Source organism: Sinocyclocheilus anshuiensis, unplaced genomic scaffold, assembly GCF_001515605.1.
Source record: "Sinocyclocheilus anshuiensis isolate Anshui unplaced genomic scaffold, SAMN03320099.WGS_v1.1 scaffold145, whole genome shotgun sequence".
In the NCBI taxonomy this organism is placed as follows: Eukaryota; Metazoa; Chordata; class Actinopteri; order Cypriniformes; family Cyprinidae; genus Sinocyclocheilus; species Sinocyclocheilus anshuiensis.
In genome coordinates this window covers 1,252,190-1,272,176 of record NW_015537973.1, presented here as the reverse complement: position 1 = coordinate 1,272,176, position 19,987 = coordinate 1,252,190, and the positions used below count along the sequence as shown (strand labels likewise).

General features: G+C 36.4%; 1 protein-coding gene across 3 annotated transcripts in view; it reads left to right on the top strand.

The window, feature by feature from the left end:
• gpm6ab (glycoprotein M6Ab) overlaps positions 1 to 19,406 on the top strand; it is a 67,211-nt gene extending 47,805 nt beyond the window's left edge. For 2 of the 3 annotated variants that reach the window (XM_016463683.1, XM_016463674.1), the window contains exons 2-7: positions 8,876 to 9,068; positions 10,204 to 10,360; positions 13,181 to 13,334; positions 14,024 to 14,100; positions 15,138 to 15,203; positions 17,261 to 19,406. In XM_016463683.1, coding sequence (XP_016319169.1) covers positions 8,876 to 9,068; positions 10,204 to 10,360; positions 13,181 to 13,334; positions 14,024 to 14,100; positions 15,138 to 15,203; positions 17,261 to 17,413 — 800 coding nt within the window. In that variant the 3' untranslated portion in view covers positions 17,414 to 19,406. The other variant, XM_016463689.1, reaches the window with a different exon arrangement.
• Positions 19,407 to 19,987: the final 581 nt, after the last annotated feature.

Here is a 19,987-nt window from a genome sequence, read left to right as displayed (position 1 = left end):
TTTTTGAACATTAAAGCATGTCAACATATTCTGTTACACCAAATACACAAAATAAGGATCTTTAAAATAGCATCATATGACCCCTTTAAGAAAAGCGTTCGTTTGGCATCTTTTATGATTAGTTCATAGGAAAAAATATTTTAACAAAGTAAATAAATAAATACAAACTTTACTGCTTCTTGAAGAAGTATTTAAATGACAACAAAACAAAATGTTTTTATCTTGAAAAAATGTATTTAAAGGGGTCATATGATGTTGCTAAAAATAACATTATTTTGTGTATTTGGTGTAATGAAATGTAATTAATACTCTGCGCCAGTTTCCCAGGAATGGATAATTTAGTTGTCTTGAAGGAATGGGATGGAAAATGTGCTTTATTCGCAAATGTGTTATGTAATATTCTAAGTTAAAGTTAAATTCGCAGGTTTCGATAGAAACAGCCATTTTTGGTCCAAATTTCTGATCTTTTAAAATAATGTTCTGTGAGGAGCTGTAATCTCTTACCAAGCTGCCCAGGTGGTTAATTTCTTTGTTTCTAATTGTTGTCTTTTCTAATTCATCAAACCTTGTCATGCCTCTCCAACAGAGCAAATTGACTCAAACAAGAGATGGAACACAATGCAGTCTGTCAAACACACACTCCACTCAAAGTAAAATCTAAATCATGATTATGGAAGATAAATTATGAATGTTTTGTGCTGAGTGGCTCATATAAACATGTAATACATGTCAACATTGACTTACTGCACATGCATCTGCCTAATGGTGCTGGAGTTCTCATTTACACAGATGTGATGCATCAGCTCCTCCATCTATCTCTCTCTCTGGTTGATCTGCGGTCATTCAACATGCCATTAGCTGCATGCTGGGGAACTGCTTCACATTCCGGTCAGGCTGACAGCTGGCTGTGGCTAACAGAGCCTTTCAGAGTCCTGCGTCTGTGGAGCTGTTTTGTTTAATATTTGAGTTAGGGAGAGGGTGTTGTAAAGCATTACAACATATACAACATTCTTAGAATCAAATAAACCTGATATTTTGTGGGTTAAAGAAAGAGAGGTGGATTATGATCTGTCTGCTGTCAGGAGAGGTGCTGTGCATCAGTTGCAGGAGTAATGTTACGCTTTTCAATCGATCTGTCCATTCACTGCAGCTCAAGATTTGTAACGCTATATTGTGGTATTCCAGGATGATTAGCTCATAAATAGTATGGAAACTCTTTGAAATACATAAAGTGCTCATTTTAATGATTCACATTTAAAAGCCATTTGTAAGCCATTTGCATTCTCATTAGGGCATAGTTTTTCTTCAGTGTGAATTTGCAGTCTCTGAATGCTAACCCTTTGATGCACAAGCTATAAAAACCCCTTCTAATGCACAACATGGGTCTAAAATGACCCGTATTCATTTCCTATGTTATTTCATACTTCGCTGGCCATTTATTTTATTTTTTTTAATCTTTTGAAATCAGTTTATTTCAGCATTTAATATTCCCTGATCTATAAACTCCATGATCCATGAATATTCAAAATATCTTTTTACAATGACCACAAATTAATATTGTATTTTTTTCCCCTAGGTTTTGTGTTACTACATCAAGTTTACACACATGGGTCAAAAATGACCCATCTATGCAAGCATGAAAAAACAAAAGAATAAAGACATTTTGTTAAAATAATTATTTTAGCAGTTTTTTTAGACCAACATATTTAACACTTGAAATAAGTTTATTTGCCACTTTGTCACACATACACAGTTCACTGATAACCGATAACACTGAAATTGAACTGTCTGTAGTACAACTGTGGTGAATAGATGAAAATAAAACAAACAAAAAATAAACTCACACAGGTACAGCGCCATCTCAAATTACCACCTCAATGCATACATGCCTCACAAATGACAACTACAGGTTTGTGCTCCTTGCAAACCGGCCTGACACTGAACACCAGCCGCTGACTTGTCTTTGGCAGCTGGGCAGATCCTGCACCTCTTCCTCTTTGATTGACCCTCCTGCCTGATGTTTACCTGTGGCCGGGTGGTTACTGTGTTTTTTTTCTTTTGTTTTTTATCCCACATCTTCCCATTGCCTCTGTAATATGGTCTTGAAGGTGGGGCCTGCCCTCCAAACGCCTCTTCATATGTGGCACGACAAGCTCTTTGGCCAGCTCCTTCGTGCATTGGTCACACCAGCCATGTAATCAAGGTGTTGTGCAGTGAAGTTGGTGTAGGCCAGGGATGGTCAGTGTCGGTCCTGGAGAGCCACAGTCCTCCAGAGTTTTGCTTCAACCTTGATAAAAACTCACCTGCCTGTAGATTTCTAGTAACCCTTAGACCTTGTTTAGTTTGTTCAGGTGTGTTTGATTAGGGTTGGAGCTGAACTCTGCAGGACTGTGGATGTCCAGGACCGACGTTGGCCACCCCTGGTGTAGGCAATGAGGGTGGCAACATCCAGCACATTGTATCATAGCACCATAAGCCACCTAGGTGTTCTCTGCTTACATGAGTAAATGCAAACCATTTTTACTCAATCCATTGGACTAGGTCTGAGTTTCCTCTTCAGAGGACTCATCAGACAAGTCTTCAATGTTATAAAATAGTCTTCTTCATCTAGGAGAGCTGGATTTACAACCACAAATCCAGATTGACCCTGTGGCACATAGTCTACGTCATCAGCATCAGATATTTCAGAGTCTGAATCAGGACTAAGAATTGCCTGATCTTCCTCATCATGCAGCATCTCTACAAACATTTCAATTCAACGTTAATCTAGAATGTCTGAAATTAGCTATACTAACACTCTAGATAAAGAGTGCACAACAAGCAGTTGATCATGTATATACTGATTATATATCGTTTCTGTCAGACAGAAATCTTGTATGTCCAAAACCATTACTTTTCAGAAACACTGACAGACATAAAGGGTGACCAATAGCACTGATTTATGACAAAAAATAAAAATGATGAAATGTGGAGATACGAGGTTTCTGCCTGACAGCAATGATACTTATAAAATAACGTATTATTTTGACTTTTATTTTGTTGACGTAGCTAACATTACTGACATTCTCTGTCTCACTAGTAATAGATTTCAAGGTCAAGGTAACCTTAGCCAGCCTAACATTCAAATATTATGTCCAGTTATCTTCCACGGTATATCAAATATTTTCTTTGGTAATAAATTATAAAATGAGACTAAATGTCAGTATAAATGTCAATATACAAAAGCAGCCATGTTGAGTTGTGAAATGTCGGGCAGGTGAATAGTTTTCTGCAGTAAATATGTTCCTACTTGCAAAGAATTAGCAAATATCAAAGGTTTCTATATGGGTCATTTTTGACCCATATGTGTAAAATTGATGTAGAAATACAAAAACAGTTTTTTTATATAAAGTGAAGAAAGGAAAAATAAACAATGATTTGTGTAAATCAAAAGCAATATATTTAATGAATACCTGGAATAATAAATGATTGAATGCATTTCTTTCAAAGATTCAGCAAAGAATCACTCAGGCATGGTTTAAATAACATAGGAAATGAGTACGGGTCATTGTAGACCTACGTGTGTAAAACTGATGTAAAAATACAAAAACTGTGTTTGTTAATAAAGTAAGGAAGGAAAAATAAACAAAATGATTTGTGGCAGTCAAAAACAACATATTTAAAGACTATCTGGAATAATAAATGATAGAAAAACATTTATTTCAGAGATTCAGCAAAGATACACTCATCCATAACTGAAATAACAGGAAATGAATGCGGGTCATTTTAGACCCATGTTGTGCATTAGAAGGGTAGTGACACAAAAACGATTTTTATTCAAAAAGTAAGAAAGAAAAAATAAGAATAAGAATTTGTGATGATCAGAAACAAGTTAATTGAGGAATTTCCTGGAATTCTGAATGATGAAATTAATTTCTTGCAAAGATATAGAAAAAGTAAACTCAGTCGGGTCACTTTAGACCCGTGTTGTGCATCAAAGGGCTAATACAAGCAGCATATTTCAGGTGATACTGGGGTATTTCATAAAAGTTTTTCAAAACTTTAAAAAACTTACTTTAACTTAAAAACTTTAGTTCAGTTGCTGCCTTGATTGTGTTTTTTTGTTTTTTTTAAGTAATAAATGTATTGTCTGTACAAGTATTTTTTTAAGTATTTATAAACTTACTTAAAGAACCAAGTTCTTTATAACTGCTTGTATAACTTAAATGAAGTTGAAATTGGATAAATAATCTGATGAGATAAAGTAATAGAAAAACTATTTATATAGTTTATAAGACTATATGATTTTCTTTTTTACAGTGTTGGCTATAGCGTAGTTCTAAAAGGTGACAAAATTGAATGTAGATGTAATGTATTTTATCATTGCATCATTTTTCTTCATCAGTATTGATGGTCTTTTTGTGTGCTTTTGAGGTTTCGGCTGCTTCTCCATTATGTTATATGTAAAAATATTGTAATTTGTTTGTATTTTGTAGGATAAGGATTGTTATTATAAGACAGTCTTGTTTTCCAGTGAATAACAATAGGGCAAATATCCAATTTCTTCTTAGAAGTCTTTGGTGTGTTTAATTTCAACTCCCACATATGAAATATAAGCATTCCAAGATTGTTTCTATCCATTTGGAACATTGGCCGGAGGTACAAGATGCTTTCCCAAATCCAATGTGACCATAAAAATGTAGAAAGAAGTGACTCTCAATAATCGTTCACATCCGCCCCGTTGTTATAATGGCTGCAATATAACAAAGAGTGAAAAATTTAAGGGGGTCTGAATACTTTCCGTACCCACTGTAGATGTGGCACATTCTCTCCTCTGACAGTAGATTAAAGACATTGGACAGAGAGGAAATGAGACAGGTGTTCCAGTTGTAAACCTACATTACTCCAGCAGTGCTGCACGAGGATGAAACAACAGGTCATCTGGAATGGAAGTGTGGTGTTTATTTTTGGGTTACGTAATTTTTCATCATCAGCTTCGATTGCCTTTCTAATGTGCTTTTGAGGTTTGGCCTGCTCTTCCGTTTCATTCCATTTGAAAGGAATTTAATCTGTTTGTATTTTCAAATTAAATGTTTGGCTATTACGTTTCATTTATAGTATAATTATATTACCCCATTTTAAATATTAAACCAGACTGAGATCAAATTTTAAACCAACTGAAAACACACAAATGATTTTGTTGTTGTTGTACAAACATGATTTTTTTTTTTATTAAATATATATTATTATGAGAAAACATGATGCAATATTTTATATTATTATTATTATTATAAATTGAATAACTATAATAACTGTTGGACTAAACATAAGAAAGGCTAAGGAAAAAAAGGAGATATTTTAATGGTTTCTGATTCTGATCTCCTGGACAAGGTGGACAAGCAGGCAGATAGTAGCATTTGCTGATATACTACCAAGCAGGAAGCAATTCATCTGTGAGAGAGACAAGCTTCTTCAAGCCTACTATAAATTGCTCACCACCTCTCTCAACCTTAATATAGTCAATCTTCCTCCATTAGTGTTCCTGTGAAAGTGCCTGCTAATTCTACTAATTCTAAGCGCTTCATTTATTATTTGTGATGTTATTTTTTTCTGTCAGTGGTGTTACATAATGACAATATTGTCCTTTTTTTACTGAATTTATCAAGATCATAGATGATTTTACTCGTAAGAAAAAGTAGTAAAAGTAATGCAGGCTTATTTTTCCAACAAGTTTACTATTGTTGCAACCCTGTTTTCTGATCTATTATTTCATAACCCACACAACAAACCTATAGGTTCATTCACCCACTGCTCCCTATTATTTTCCTTTTGCTGTATATACGTATAATGAAAATCAGTATTGTATCTGAGGACTTTGAGCAATATCTGATTTACCCCAAACACACCGTTTCATTCTTATAACTGAATGCACTTTCAATTGCAGACAATAGCTGTGCAGACTTCCCTCTTGAGGGCATCTATAATGATAGAAAAATTTAAAAATCTACACTGTTTTTGAATGTGAAATAACGGTGAAAGAACCAGATACCCACACTGAGGCATTATTGACTCAAGTCATTTTTGACTATGAACTGTCAAACTGTTTGTGATCCAAGGCCAGAAGGATGATTTTAGCCTTTTTTTTAACTATTGTTTCTAAAAGAGTTTGAATCAAGCGTACATACAGCAATAATTCCTACCTATGCCAATGTTATAGATTTCCTGACGGTACATATGGCATGAGAGGGATGCACTTGACGAGCCAGGTTTAGGCTTGTGTTTTCCACTGACAGTCTGAGTATTGATCTCATGTCTCTTCCCACTGAGATCAAAGAACAGACTTTGGCTTCCTCATTAATCTGTTTCAGCACTCCCAAGACTGACTGCATCTTAAGCACACCACAGGGATGGCAGTTTGGTGCTGTTTATTGGCATGATAAATAAGTGACGTGTCACTCCTCTCCACTCCCAAATATCACAGTCAATCTGCCTGAAATTAGGTGCATTCACTCTTGGAAATAGGGATCCAAGAAATAGCGAAAACTCTGAAGACCTTAATGACAGACTTTTCTGCTGACTCTACACTGAAAAAAAACGCTGTATTATGGCGCTTTTCCACTGCATGGTACGGCACGGTACGGCTCGGTACGGTTCACTTTTGGGGGGTTTTCCACTGGGTACAGTACCTGGTACCTGGTACTTTTTTTAGTACCACCTCGGACGAGGTTCCAAGTGAACTATACCGTTACCAAAACATGACGTGTAAACTCTGCTGATCACGGATTGGCCGATCCCGCCCACTCTAAAGCGGTACTGAACTGCAGTGGAAACGCAAACCGAGCCGAGCCGTGCCGTGCCGTGTCGTACCGTACTGATCCGTGCCGAGCCGAGTCGTACCACGCGTGGAAAAGCGCCAATAGTGATGCTAACGGTTTTGTGTAAATTACTATAAGATGCACAAGGGACAAACTGAATCAGTATTTGTGTGGATTGCATAAATATGACTACAGTATCATATATATCCAGAAATCTTTTAGAGAGATGCTTTGTTTTTCCTGGTTTATACAATACCAAAAGAGTGACCAAATAATTCACAACTTGTACTAAAGGGCCACAACAAATGTTTTCCTGGACAAAATCTATTAAATTACAGGTACAATACCATTCAAGAGTTTTTAAGTGATTTTGAAAGAAGTCTTATTCTCACCAAGGCTGTGAATTATTATGAATTATTACAATTTCGAATTACTGTTATAGAGAGAGAGTGTGTGTGTGTGTGTGTGTTTGTGTGAGAGAGAGAGAGAGAGCGAGAGAGAGAGAGAGTGAGTGTTTCGGCTGTCCAGTATCAAGCAGCTTTTGATGAATAGAAAGTTCAAAAGACAGCATGTATTTGACATAGAAATCTTTTGTAAGATTATTAATATTTAATGCCACTTTTCATTGTTTAAAGAATTCTTCCTGAATAAGTATTAATTTCTTTCAATAAATAAATGAATTAAATCTTACTGACCCATGCTCAGACTGCAGACTTTATAGTGTTCTTAAAATTTCTGACATTAAAATTTGTATTTTAATTCAGTTTTACCTAATTAATTCATGTTTGAACTGAAAACAAAACTATACGAGAAGAGTCAACGCATATGTAATGTTTGAGCACTGACTGAAATGCCAGTACTAATGCACCGTGTGTTTAATAAATAAATATAGTTATAATTTTTTAATCAGTGCATTACTAAAAATCAGTCAGGCTTACATAATGCGTATTTTGATGCAGTAACGCTTGCCTGCTCTCCAGAGCATTTATACTGTGTTCAGAGCTGCAGGCTATTCTCAAGGTGTAATGGAGGTGTAAGTCTGTTTCCCCTGTAACAGCTGGGCAGGGCTGCAAAATACACATTATCCACACTCCTGTAAACAGCAGGTTCTGGGGCGCAGCTACAAGGAGTGAGGAGAAAGCAGATACAATGCCATTGCACCAATAGCAACTCAGCTCAGTGGGAAGATGGGATGTAAGCTCAAGAACCGTGAGTGTTCAGCTTCAGCTGTATCGTCCGTATTAAGTCTTTGCTGCAGGGCTTAAGAGGTTGTGCTGTGAACATTTACAGCCTGACTTACTGAGTTCCACAATAAGGACTCTTATTTTTCTTCTAAGTTATACATACTAGTGAATATCCTCTGAAGACCTGCTCTTTATGTTTTCCTGTACTGGTGGGCTTTATGATAGCCCATAAATCATTGCTGTGCCGTGCTGCAGAATAGCCGCCACTGTTGCCATTCTCTACTTGCAATTTTGCAATCAATATTGTTTGTGTGCTGTTGAATTGTGTCCATGAATCTCTCAGCTGTGGCAGTTATGATTGGTTCGAGTCACAGTAAACTTCCTCTCCTGTGACATGTGTGGGAATGAATGTTCTCTTGGACTGTGCAAATAGAATTTGCTTTGCACTTTCATCCAGTAAAACTGTTACCGCTCTGAGTTAGGTAATGGACTCGAATTCAGAATTTTCATCTGTTGTACATAAACCATTCAGCTTTGAATTGATGTAGTCTTTGCTGTTTATAACCCTAAAAGAATTATGCTTTTGCAGTAAATTGCAGGAAATGGCTTTATCAACAGGAGTGTAAAGTGACTGAATAATTGTTGAATAACCTCATTTCTAAATACTGTATATATTTTTACTTTTAAATACCTTTACTCAACAATATACTTTAAGTTAAAAATTGAGTACATTTTTAACACATTCCTTTGATTCTACTTGATTTGAATTTCTTTGGAAGTTCTTCACCTGCATTTATCAACATCATTGGCAAATATGAAGAGCAAAGCAATGCTGTTGGTTGGTATACACACTTGCTCTTATAGCAGTTATGGACTGATTATTACTCTTGTTCCCAGGGTGCTCTGAATGCTGCCTCAAATGCCTGAGTGGGATTCCCTATGCCTCTCTGATCGCAACCATCCTGCTGTACGCCGGGGTGGCGCTCTTCTGTGGCTGTGGTCATGAGGCTCTCTCTGGAACCGTCACCATCCTGCAGACCTATTTTGATGTTGTCCGGTCACCTGTTGATGCCCTGGATGTCTTTACCATGTGAGTGTCACAATACCAAAGTCATAATAAAAAAGAACACACAGTCAGGCTGTGCTCTGTGTTGAGCCCAATTTATGCCTCGTTTTAATAGCGACCTACTTCAAAAGTACAGTACATGAATCTAATTCAGTTTCTGTCACCAGTTCTTAATAATGTAATGCAAACTGAAACACAATGCTACCTGACATACAAAAATTGCTTATAAATTTCTTGTAATGCTATATTATTACCAAATGTTGGATTCAATCGTTTTATCAGCTTTTTCTGTTGATAAACATTTATTTTCTTTCAATTAGCACGTTTTGTATTTCTTTTGGAAGTAAGTAATTCATTGTATTGTAGGTCTCATTGATCTGAGCTTATGCACCTGTGTTTCAAAGGTGATAATGAGCATAATGAGAGATTTACAAGCAATTTTTAGAAGGCTGGTCATTTTTGAACAGTAACATGAAATTAGGTGAAGGATTTTCAGCACGAAACAAGGATTTGTTAATAGGGACAATACAGAGTCATTCCTATTTGATATATCTAGAATGAGTAAAGAAATGCACTTTATGATTATTATAATGAATTAAAAATTGAATTCATTGAACATTGTGTTTACATATTCAGCCTCATAGGAAGTGGAGACTGAGGGGAGTTTCTGCGACAGGTGTTATTTGGAAATACATTTTCCCACACACATATTTCTAAAGAACAGTGACACACACAGAAACACAATATCTACCATGTTAGGTTTTGGCATCAGTTCCATTTAGAGAATGAAGTGTTCTGAAATTGCACCAGATCAGCCAAGCACACCTGCTCACCGGAACTCTACTGGTGGGAAGTAGAGCAGGATGGAGGAGAGAACGAAAGAAATGAGTGGGTGGAGGAAGGAATAGTGGAAGTGAAGCAGCATTTTTTTTCAGCCATTTTATCTTATTTTACCAAATGCTTTGAAATTATAAAATGAGACTGTATAATTGAATTTAATCTACACACAAAATTAAGTGGATTAGGGCTTCACAAAAAACTTTGACAACAGTATACTTTCAAGGGAACGTTATCTTATTGAATTACCATTGTGTGCAAGATAAGCACAGACACTCTTTTCATATGGAAATTACTAATTATTCTTGTTTTGCTTCCTCAGGATTGACATCTTTAAGTATGTGATCTATGGAGTGGCAGCAGCCTTCTTCGTCTATGGTATTCTGCTGATGGTGGAGGGATTTTTCACCACTGGGGCCATTCGGGATCTCTATGGGGACTTTAAGATCACCACCTGTGGGCGCTGTGTCAGTGCTTGGGTAAGATCAACCACCCATCTGAAAGAACTAATGCACAAGCAGTGATCAATGATCTTGAAATTAGGTCCATCACAGAATATAATATAATATTATATTTACTTATGCATGATTTTATTTTTATTTTTTTTTAAGTTTGGCTTGTTTAAAAAAATAGTTTGCACTGAAAGAAATCGCATACTTCAAGTTAAAGGGATAGTTTACCCAAAAATGAAAATTCTGTCATTAATTAGATCATGTCGTTCCAAACCCGTAACTCCGTTCATCTTAGGAACACAAATTAAGATATTTTTGATGAAATCTGAGAGCTTTCTGACCCTGCATAGACAGCAGTTCATGTGACATCAAACAAAAATTACTACTTTATTAAACAAAGCCTTCTCTTCTGTGTCAGTCTTTGACGCATGTTCACAAGATGCATACTTGTGGTGTTGCTGATGCAGGAGCTTCATAAAATTTAAGACTGAACCACTGATGTCACATGGACTATTTTATCGATGTCCTTACTACCTTTCTGGACCTTGAAATTGTCAGTTGCGTTACTGTCTATGCAGGGTCAGAAAGCTCTCAGATTTCATCAAAAATATCTTAATTTGTGTTCTTACGGGTTTGGAACGACACGAGGGTGAGTAATTAATAACAGACTTTTCATTTTTGGGTGAACTATCCCTTTAATGTAAATGTGTATATATATATTTAGATGGCCGTGAAGCTCATCTTTCCGTGCATTCTTGTGTTTTCTTTGTTAACTGCAGTTTTGGGATGGCGTACGACTTCATTGACTGTATAGGTGATGATGTTGATGTTGTGTCTGATTCAGAGGTGAGTCTGTTGTATTGAGAATACAACGTCTTCTTTATATGACACAATAAATGATTAAATTAAAATGGCTTTCTTGAATATTTGATTCTGATTGGTTGATCACAGCGCTCTGCTGTCATATTTTTGTATAATGATATTAGAGAATATAATTGAACATTATGCAGATAAACAGTTTTTTGTGAAATTATTAATGCTTTTATTCAGCAAGGATGTATTAAATTGTTCAAAAGTGACAGTAAAGACATGAATAAAGTTACAAAAGATTTTTTTAAAACTTTGTATTTATCAAAGAATCCCCAAAAATGGATCACTTTCCACAAAAATATGAAGCAGAGTTGTTTTCAACATTGATAATAATAAGAGATGTTTCTTGCGCAGCAAACCATCATATTAGAATGATTTCTGAAGGATCATGTGACACTGAAGACTGGAGGAATGATGCTGAAAATTCAGCTTTGCATCACGGGAATAAATTACATTTTAAATTATATTCAAATAGAAAACCGATATATTAAGTTGCAATAATATTTTACAATATTACATTTCTTACTGTATTTTTGATCAAATAAATGCAGCCTTGCTAAGAGACCTTAAATTTTGAATGGTTTATTTATGTCTTTTTTTCTTGATTTAAACAGAATATCAAGAAGTTGTTGAAAATCCCCTACAGTAAGTCTCATGTCAGCATGGCTGTTCACAGAGTGGGCAGCACGCTACTGCTAGATGAATTGGACATTCAGGAACTATTCATGAGGTCATCACAGGTAACAGGAAATAGTCACTTTATTTCTCTTAGCTGTATTGTATTTTGTTATGGAGCCTCTAAATGCATCTCCATTTAGCCTTCTAGTGTCTATTCCTCAAACCTGGAAACCAAATACTGAATTATATAGCAGGAAAACATTTATTTCTGCTGTTCAAATGATGTAGGATGTATTTTATGTATGAAGTGAGTGTTTATGCCATCATAAGATTAACCTAACATTGCAAATGCCCTGTAGACTGGTGACTGGACGTGGCTGAAGGAGTTTTACCAGCGTCTGATTGACCAAAAGTGGCAAAGAAAGAAGAAAAGTAAAGATTAGGAACACAAATTAAGATATTTTTGATGAAATCTGAGAGCTTTCTGACCCTGCATAGACAGCAGTTCATGTGACATCAAACAAAAATTACTACTTTATTAAACAAAGCCTTCTCTTCTGTGTCAGTCTTTGACGCATGTTCACAAGATGCATACTTGTGGTGTTGCTGATGCAGGAGCTTCATAAAATTTAAGACTGAACCACTGATGTCACATGGACTATTTTATCGATGTCCTTACTACCTTTCTGGACCTTGAAATTGTCAGTTGCGTTACTGTCTATGCAGGGTCAGAAAGCTCTCAGATTTCATCAAAAATATCTTAATTTGTGTTCTTACGGGTTTGGAACGACATGAGGGTGCGTAATTAATGACAGAATTTTCATTTTTGGGTGAACTATCTCTTTAAATGAGGCATCAAAACATTGTATGAGTAGAAAATAAGGATTTTTATTGAATTAGAAAAAAAAGCTGTGTGATATGATCTAATTCCAGTATCAGAAAACGCTTCAAATGGCTGATAAGGTCACCGCTGTATCATGCATTCCTAAATTTATGAGCTACTAAAGTTATGGAGTTTACATAGCTAAGTGTAGACTGATCTGTGCCAGCTCAGAATTCAGTGTGAAGACAAAATGCAGCATTAAAGCCAGACTAAATTATGCCTGCTCTGACCCACCTTAGCCCTAGTATCACAGTACAGTATATAGCTCTAATTACTGTGTACGCATTTATGCCACCTCTTATCAGCATTATTTAATCTGTGTAAAGACACTTCATAAGCACTTCTATGCCACATTTGCAGTATAAATTTGGCATATTTATACTTATATTTAGTAAATTCCATGGGAATACTATATAATATGGGAATACTTGAATGTTATCAAGAAACACACACATATCTCTTTCTCTCTTCCTCAGTTCATCATGCTTACTTATATCTTCATGCTGGCTTGGCTAGGAGTTACAGCCTTCAGCTCCCTGCCAGTCTTCATGTATTTCAACATCTGGAACACCTGTCAGAACGCCACACTAGTGGAAAGTTCCAACCTTTGCTTCGACCTGCGTCAGTTTGGTGCGTAGCTCATCTAAGGAGACATGTTTTCAGTCATTTCTCATGTTCTATGCATACTGGTGTAAACAAAATACTTAGCCAGCAAAATAAAATATGGATCCATGGATAGGAATGCTGCCTAGGATTTTCTAGTCTGATTAAAGTGCATCTGAATTACTAAATAAGTGAATAAGTTAGCAGTGAATGCCAAGTCTAGTTGGCTGTAGGGCTGGCTGAGATTATTTAAAAGAACTTAGATGTTGTTTTATATTGCAGTTTATTGGATGTTTTAGTGCAGAAATTACTGAATGTAACAGGCTGCATGTATTAGACATCCATAAGCAGAGGATATTGAAAAATAACTAATTTATTATAAAACTGTTTTTGTTTTTTTGTTTTTTGCAACAGCTAAATGACAGAATGCATATATAAACACTATTAGGATATCATTAAACACTCTTGTTACATATTACAAAACACCATGGTGTATCATTACTGCTGGAAGCACCATTATGACATTAAAATATAAGGCAATTTTTAAAACAGTGTTGCAACATAAAATACAGTTACATAGTTAAATCACCACTATTCATTGTTGTACACCTTTTTGCCATAATGAGAACTATTATGCAATAAAATGACCTAAGCATGTACTATCATTGCATTATTAATGAATCTGCCATTAACATCTTCCTTTATTTGAACTGCAGGAATTGTGTCCATTGGTGAGGAGAAAAGACTGTGCACCGCTTCTGAGAACTTCATCAAGTTGTGTGAATCTAATGAGGTCAGTTGGCAGTTCTGAAGCAGGGCCTATTTTATGCTGACTGATGGCCTTCATCTAAATTCAGTCCGCCATTACAGACAGTGACCTATGGCATAAAATAATTGTTGGGAGTGAGAGAGAGAATATGAATAAATTGTGAACCTTTCCATGCTTTTAAGTCTGAAGTCACGCAGTGCAGCGGGGATTCCTTCATATAAATATGTAATACTTCAAATTTAATATTTATTTGCAAGATTGTGCAGCTCGTTGTATGGACAGTACCACAACCCATATGCCAGTGGATGTTATGCTTTCACAATATTATTATTATTATAGTAAAGATGGCACAGTAGCCTAGAATTTATTATTTAAGATGATTTTGAAGATCTAGGGCCAGATTTACAGCTTGCACAAGCATGATTTACTAAAGACACGCAGTGAAAAATTAGCGATGCCCTTACAGAAAAACCACATGAACTTCACATGCTCAATCACATGTTAAAATCACATATGAAATATGTGAAACACATATGAAACACATTTTGGAACATTTTAATGGTGTAAATGTTTGAAACCCATGTGATCACATATTGTCCACACGTGTCCACATTTGTTGAATGAATGAATGAATGATGCATTTATATATATTGTTCACATGGGTTTCAGACATTTACATATTAACACTTTCCAAAACCACATGTCATGTGCATTTTATGTTTCACATGAGTTTCACATATTTCACATGTGATTTTAACGTGATTGAGCATGTGAAGTTCATGTGTTTTTTCTGTAAGAGTGAAACGTTGTGGGTTATTTTTGAGGTTGACCTTATTGCATATGCATTTGTAGGAGTTTTCCTTTTAGGCACAACATTTATTGAGAGCATTTAATCATGCATTGTGATTTACTAAGATTTCTGGTAGTCGGTTTACCAGTATTTGCACCATTATTTATTTGTTTAGTAAATCTGGCCCTGGGTTTATCTGCACTTGATGATTTTTCAGTGAAAACCATCCAGGTTTCTCCTCTTCAGAGTCTTTTTTTGTCTCTTTCTCCAGCTGGATCTGACATTCCACTTGTTTGTCTGTGCACTTGCGGGGGCTGGAGCAGCCGTTATTGCCATGGTGAGCTTTTTCATTGCTGTCTCTTACTTTCTATCTTTCTTTCTTTATTGCTCTGTTTCTGCATTGTATGAATTTTCCCTGAATCTAAATTTCCTTTCAGGGCAATAAATGAAATATGGATTGATTTATGAGTTTCATTAATCCTATGAATGCAGTGACACCTGCAAGAGAGGTAATATGAAATCTAAGCACAGCAAGTATGTTATAGAAATCAAGGACTTGTTCAGAATTACAGTCTAAAGGCTTGTCTGAAATGCAATAGACATCCAAGGCCTCTTGTAAAATAGTGAGTGAGCAAAGAGAGACAGAGAGAGGGAGAGGAACACTCATCATTGAAAATGCAGGAGGTGTTGTTGCCATGGAAACAGAAGAGGAGAGGGAAGGAAGGAGAAAGCTTGTTTGGAACGGCGATAAGTGATTGTGAGACACCATTTTCTGTGAGGCAGCTTTTCTACCCTTTGGTTTGAACCTTGGAAAGCTGTCTTTCATTGGTTAATATTAGAGCTTATGTAGAAGATAAATAGAATAGTATAAAATTAATTTGATGCAGTCAATACACTGTAAGTGTTTTTGCACTGCATTGTGCTTTTGTCTTCGGCTTAAGCTTCCTTGCAGTGTGTGTGAAAAGCACAATGCATTTGTTTTCTGCAAAGGCAACAGTCTGGCATCATTTATGTGAGTTAATTGCATTCCACAATGGTTTGCAAATGAGGAAACAGCTTGGACATTAAGTACTTAGAAACAAAGAGTCTACAGAATTGGATCATAATTTGTGCTCTTTTGATTATATAATTACCTCATACCTTTCAGGAAACATTGCTGCATAATTGCAGTTTGCTGATTTGTGCAGCAACAACGCCACTCATTGGTGCACAGAGGAACTTCAGCAAAGAAGAAGCGACTGTGGCATTGCAATGGAACTGCAGGAGCCATTTTTGTCATGGAAGTGTATTAGTCATACCATAATCTTCAGAACCATCCAAATTTAAAGGAATAGTTCATCCAGAAATGAAACTTTTGGCACCAGTTATTTATTCTGTTGTTCCAAACATTGAACGTTTCACAGACGTTTCATACATTGAAAGTAAATGGTGACCAAAAATGCACCCTAAAAGGCATCGTAAGTCTTTCCCTTCAGTCATGGTTCTAATTTGTATTCTTTAAAAATGCACATGAATATGGAGTAATATGGAATACATTTGGCGCATCACAGTTGGTTATGATACACACAAGAACCAATGACGCATTGATGTCAAACCTAGTCTGGTTTCTTTTGATGCACATATTCAAATATACAAGAACATGAATAACATTTAGTGCTTTGGGCAAGGACAAGATTATCAGTAAATAAAAAGGTATCATATGGCTTTTTTGGAGCTTGACAGCCCGCTCAGCATTTACTTTCACTGCACTTTCAGCATAAATAAAACATCTCATTCTCTTTTCCACAGAAGCAAGAAAATCATACAGGTTTGAGGGTGAACAGGAGTTAGGAAGGCAGCAAGTAACCTTCTTCCTTTCTCTTTTTCAATGATCTGGCTACTGTGATAGGTGGTGGCAGTGTCTGTCCTCATCCGTAACCACGTCATTCTGACGTCTAAGAGCACGGGGAGGTACTGCACGCGTTTCTGAAGACAACTCCGGTCTGGGGTGTCCCTCCCCACATCCCGACACACTCTCTGTCCACCAAGGGCCCCACCACCATCACCCACGTCAGCGACTTTCATAATGACGTCCCTTAATTGGCTTGATTAAAATGACACCCAGGCTCTTCCGTTTTGCAATATCGTTTCAGTCCCTGTCCTTCCCCCACCTCCCCAAGTTAACCCAGCAGTTACAAGCGATAACCTGTGTAAATTAACTAACTAACCCGGCTTATATTCAGCTGAAACTGGTTACCATGTCATCCGATGGGGGAAATAACTGATCTAGTTTATCTCCAGTCTAAACTGGGCCACTAAACCCCCGTGAAGTCTCCAAAGTAATACCCTTTTTGGGTACAGATGGGTCATCAGCACTAACAGTAACCCTCCTCTCTAACCCCTGTGTTGCTGTAGGTGCACTACCTGATGGTGCTGTCGGCTAACTGGGCTTACGTGAAGGACGCCTGCCGGATGCAGAAATACGAGGACATCAAGTCCAAGGAGGAGCAGGAGCTTCATGATATCCACTCTACTCGCTCTAAAGAGCGTCTGAACGCATACACATAAAGCACGCGCTCATGCGCACACATATAAATATGTATACACACACACGAACACACACAAGCATGCCCTTCCCCTCCCTGAAGACACATATATAAACTAAACTTAACTACGTCTAATTTCCATGATTTCCAGGGGTTTGGGATCAGATGGGATGGGGAGGTAAATAACTGTAATACTTGCTATGTACGGGTGTGACCCAGAATGTTGGTCTAGGGACGTTCTTATCATCTCCATTGCAACATCTCCGACTACCCAGGATTTAGGTCTTGTTTCTTTGTCCTTGTTCCGATTTCATTTCTCCTCTACCTCCCTTTTCCATTGACATGTCTGAGAGCACAACCTGATAAACACACTAAGTTGAGTGACTTCTCTTTTGTACCACATACTTTTAGGTCTCATTGGGTCTTTTTAGGGGGTTTGGGTTTAGCCAAAGGGATTACAGAACACTTTTCACATTTTTGTATTACACGCCAATGATTTGCGTTCACCCTATAAACGGCTAGTCATGATTTCGATTTTCTTTAGACTTTTTAAAGACCAAAATGTGACCAAACTTGTAAGTTATGATTTACAGGTTAATCGCTCAAGCTGCCGCACTTACAGCAGCAACAGCACACACAATGTACAGATTCTTTTTCCAACAAATTCAGTTTTGGAGTGCCAGGGATTTCAAAAAGTACCTTAAAGTGACTTTTACTGCTATACTGTAGCTTGGCCTAACTGTATATGCTAGCTGTGCGCAGTATTAATGGAAGGTGTGACACTGGTGCTCAGTAATGTTTATTGAGCTTTGACAGAGATGGCTGCTGATTGGGAAAGAAGGACCGAGAAAGAACGTCTCAAATCAGCTAGAGCGGTCAAGTCGGATTTGCCTTGGGAGACTCTACGGATATTTGTTTTCTCTCATCCATTGGAAGCCATACTCTCACATGCAAATAACATTTTCAGGTGTTTTATTGCTTAGTTTTAGCTTTAACTTTTTAAATGCAAGTATTCAAACAAAAACAGGTTTTTCTGTCATTCCTCTGAACTGTATATATATATATCTCTCTTTAAATGTATACACATTTCATGTCAGTTTCTAAAACACATCTCGGCAGTCAGTGTTAGGTGATATTCTTGAGATCGTCGTACATATCGGAGAAGTATAAATCTAAGTGGAAAAGTTGATTGCAATGACTCTGCCAAACACTGTGGAAGGTTTACATGACATTCGAACACGTTTCGACTAAAAACAAGAACGATATGGGATGTACAAGCATGTGTTACTCCAAACTCAGTGTTTTGGCTCGGTCTTGCCGACTTCAGTTGCCCTACTTTTGCAGTAAAGTACTTTTGTCGGTGTCTCACAAAAACTAAAATAAAAAAAACAAGCTAGTTTTTGTGCACTTATGGACCATTGTGAGTTTTTTGGTGCAAGTGCATTTGGAATCAGCGCTGAGTCCCTGTACTCTTGTTAGTCATGCAGCTTTTTTTAAAACCACAAAAGAAACTTGTATTAGGTAAAAAACATAAATATAGTTGTTGTTTGTGGCATGGTTATGCATCAAATGGTAATAGTTTTAACTAACTCAAAAGGAAAAAAAAAATCCTTTATTTAGATTTTTACACTTATGACTGTCTTGCTGGTCAATTAATTTTTTTTTTTTCTAAATGTGCAGTATTACAGTTGCTACGCTAACAATATTAAGCTAAATATCTTATTAGGTTGTAGTGTTTGTTTTGTCCTTTCTAGTTTGTGATGAATTTTCTGAACCATGTCTTATACCTATTCTTGTTATGATGTTGCGTATCCAGTATTACCCTGACATCGCTTTCAGCTTTATCCACATACTGTACTAGTTTTTTGTACTTTCACTGAGAATGCTTTGTAGCAGGCAGTAAAATTAACTGGTTTTGTACATAAATGTGCCAACAGCTTGACAGTGGCTTTTTTCTTTTCGAACTGTAGGAACAAACTTGCTTGCGTAAATAAAGACACTTGTGTACTTGTTAATTTGTTTTGTTTGTTGTGTGTGTATATGTACTTTATTTTGAGGTCATGAAAGTGGGCTTTTATAAAGCCTGTTATTCTTGCATGTACTGCATAGTTCGAAACGATTCATAGTTAAAATGCATTGATTTTTACAGCACATGGAAATGCATGCTTATAGGAAACACCCAAGTCTGAGAACAAGCCTGACAACAGCAATGGCATTTTTAACCAAAAATGTTAGTCTTTCCATTAATCTATAAATCATTTAAGGTTCATTTGTAAAGTGTAAGCAACTATTTAAATGTAATAATCAGTGATTGAAGCAACAAGCATTGCCTTAATAGCCTCATTCAACAGGAAAATGTGAATATGTCAAGGAAAAACATGAAGTAGGATGAGGATGATATTTAGAGGAATCAAGAATCAGCAGGGGGATCACATCCTTCAGGTACTTAACTAAAGAAATGTCCTAATGTCAAATATTAACTGGTTTTATGTTATTATTAATTCAACAACATATTTATAAATTAGCATTTATTAACTGTTATAAATATTAAAGGGATAGTTCACCCAAAAATGAAAATTTGATGTTTATCTGCTTA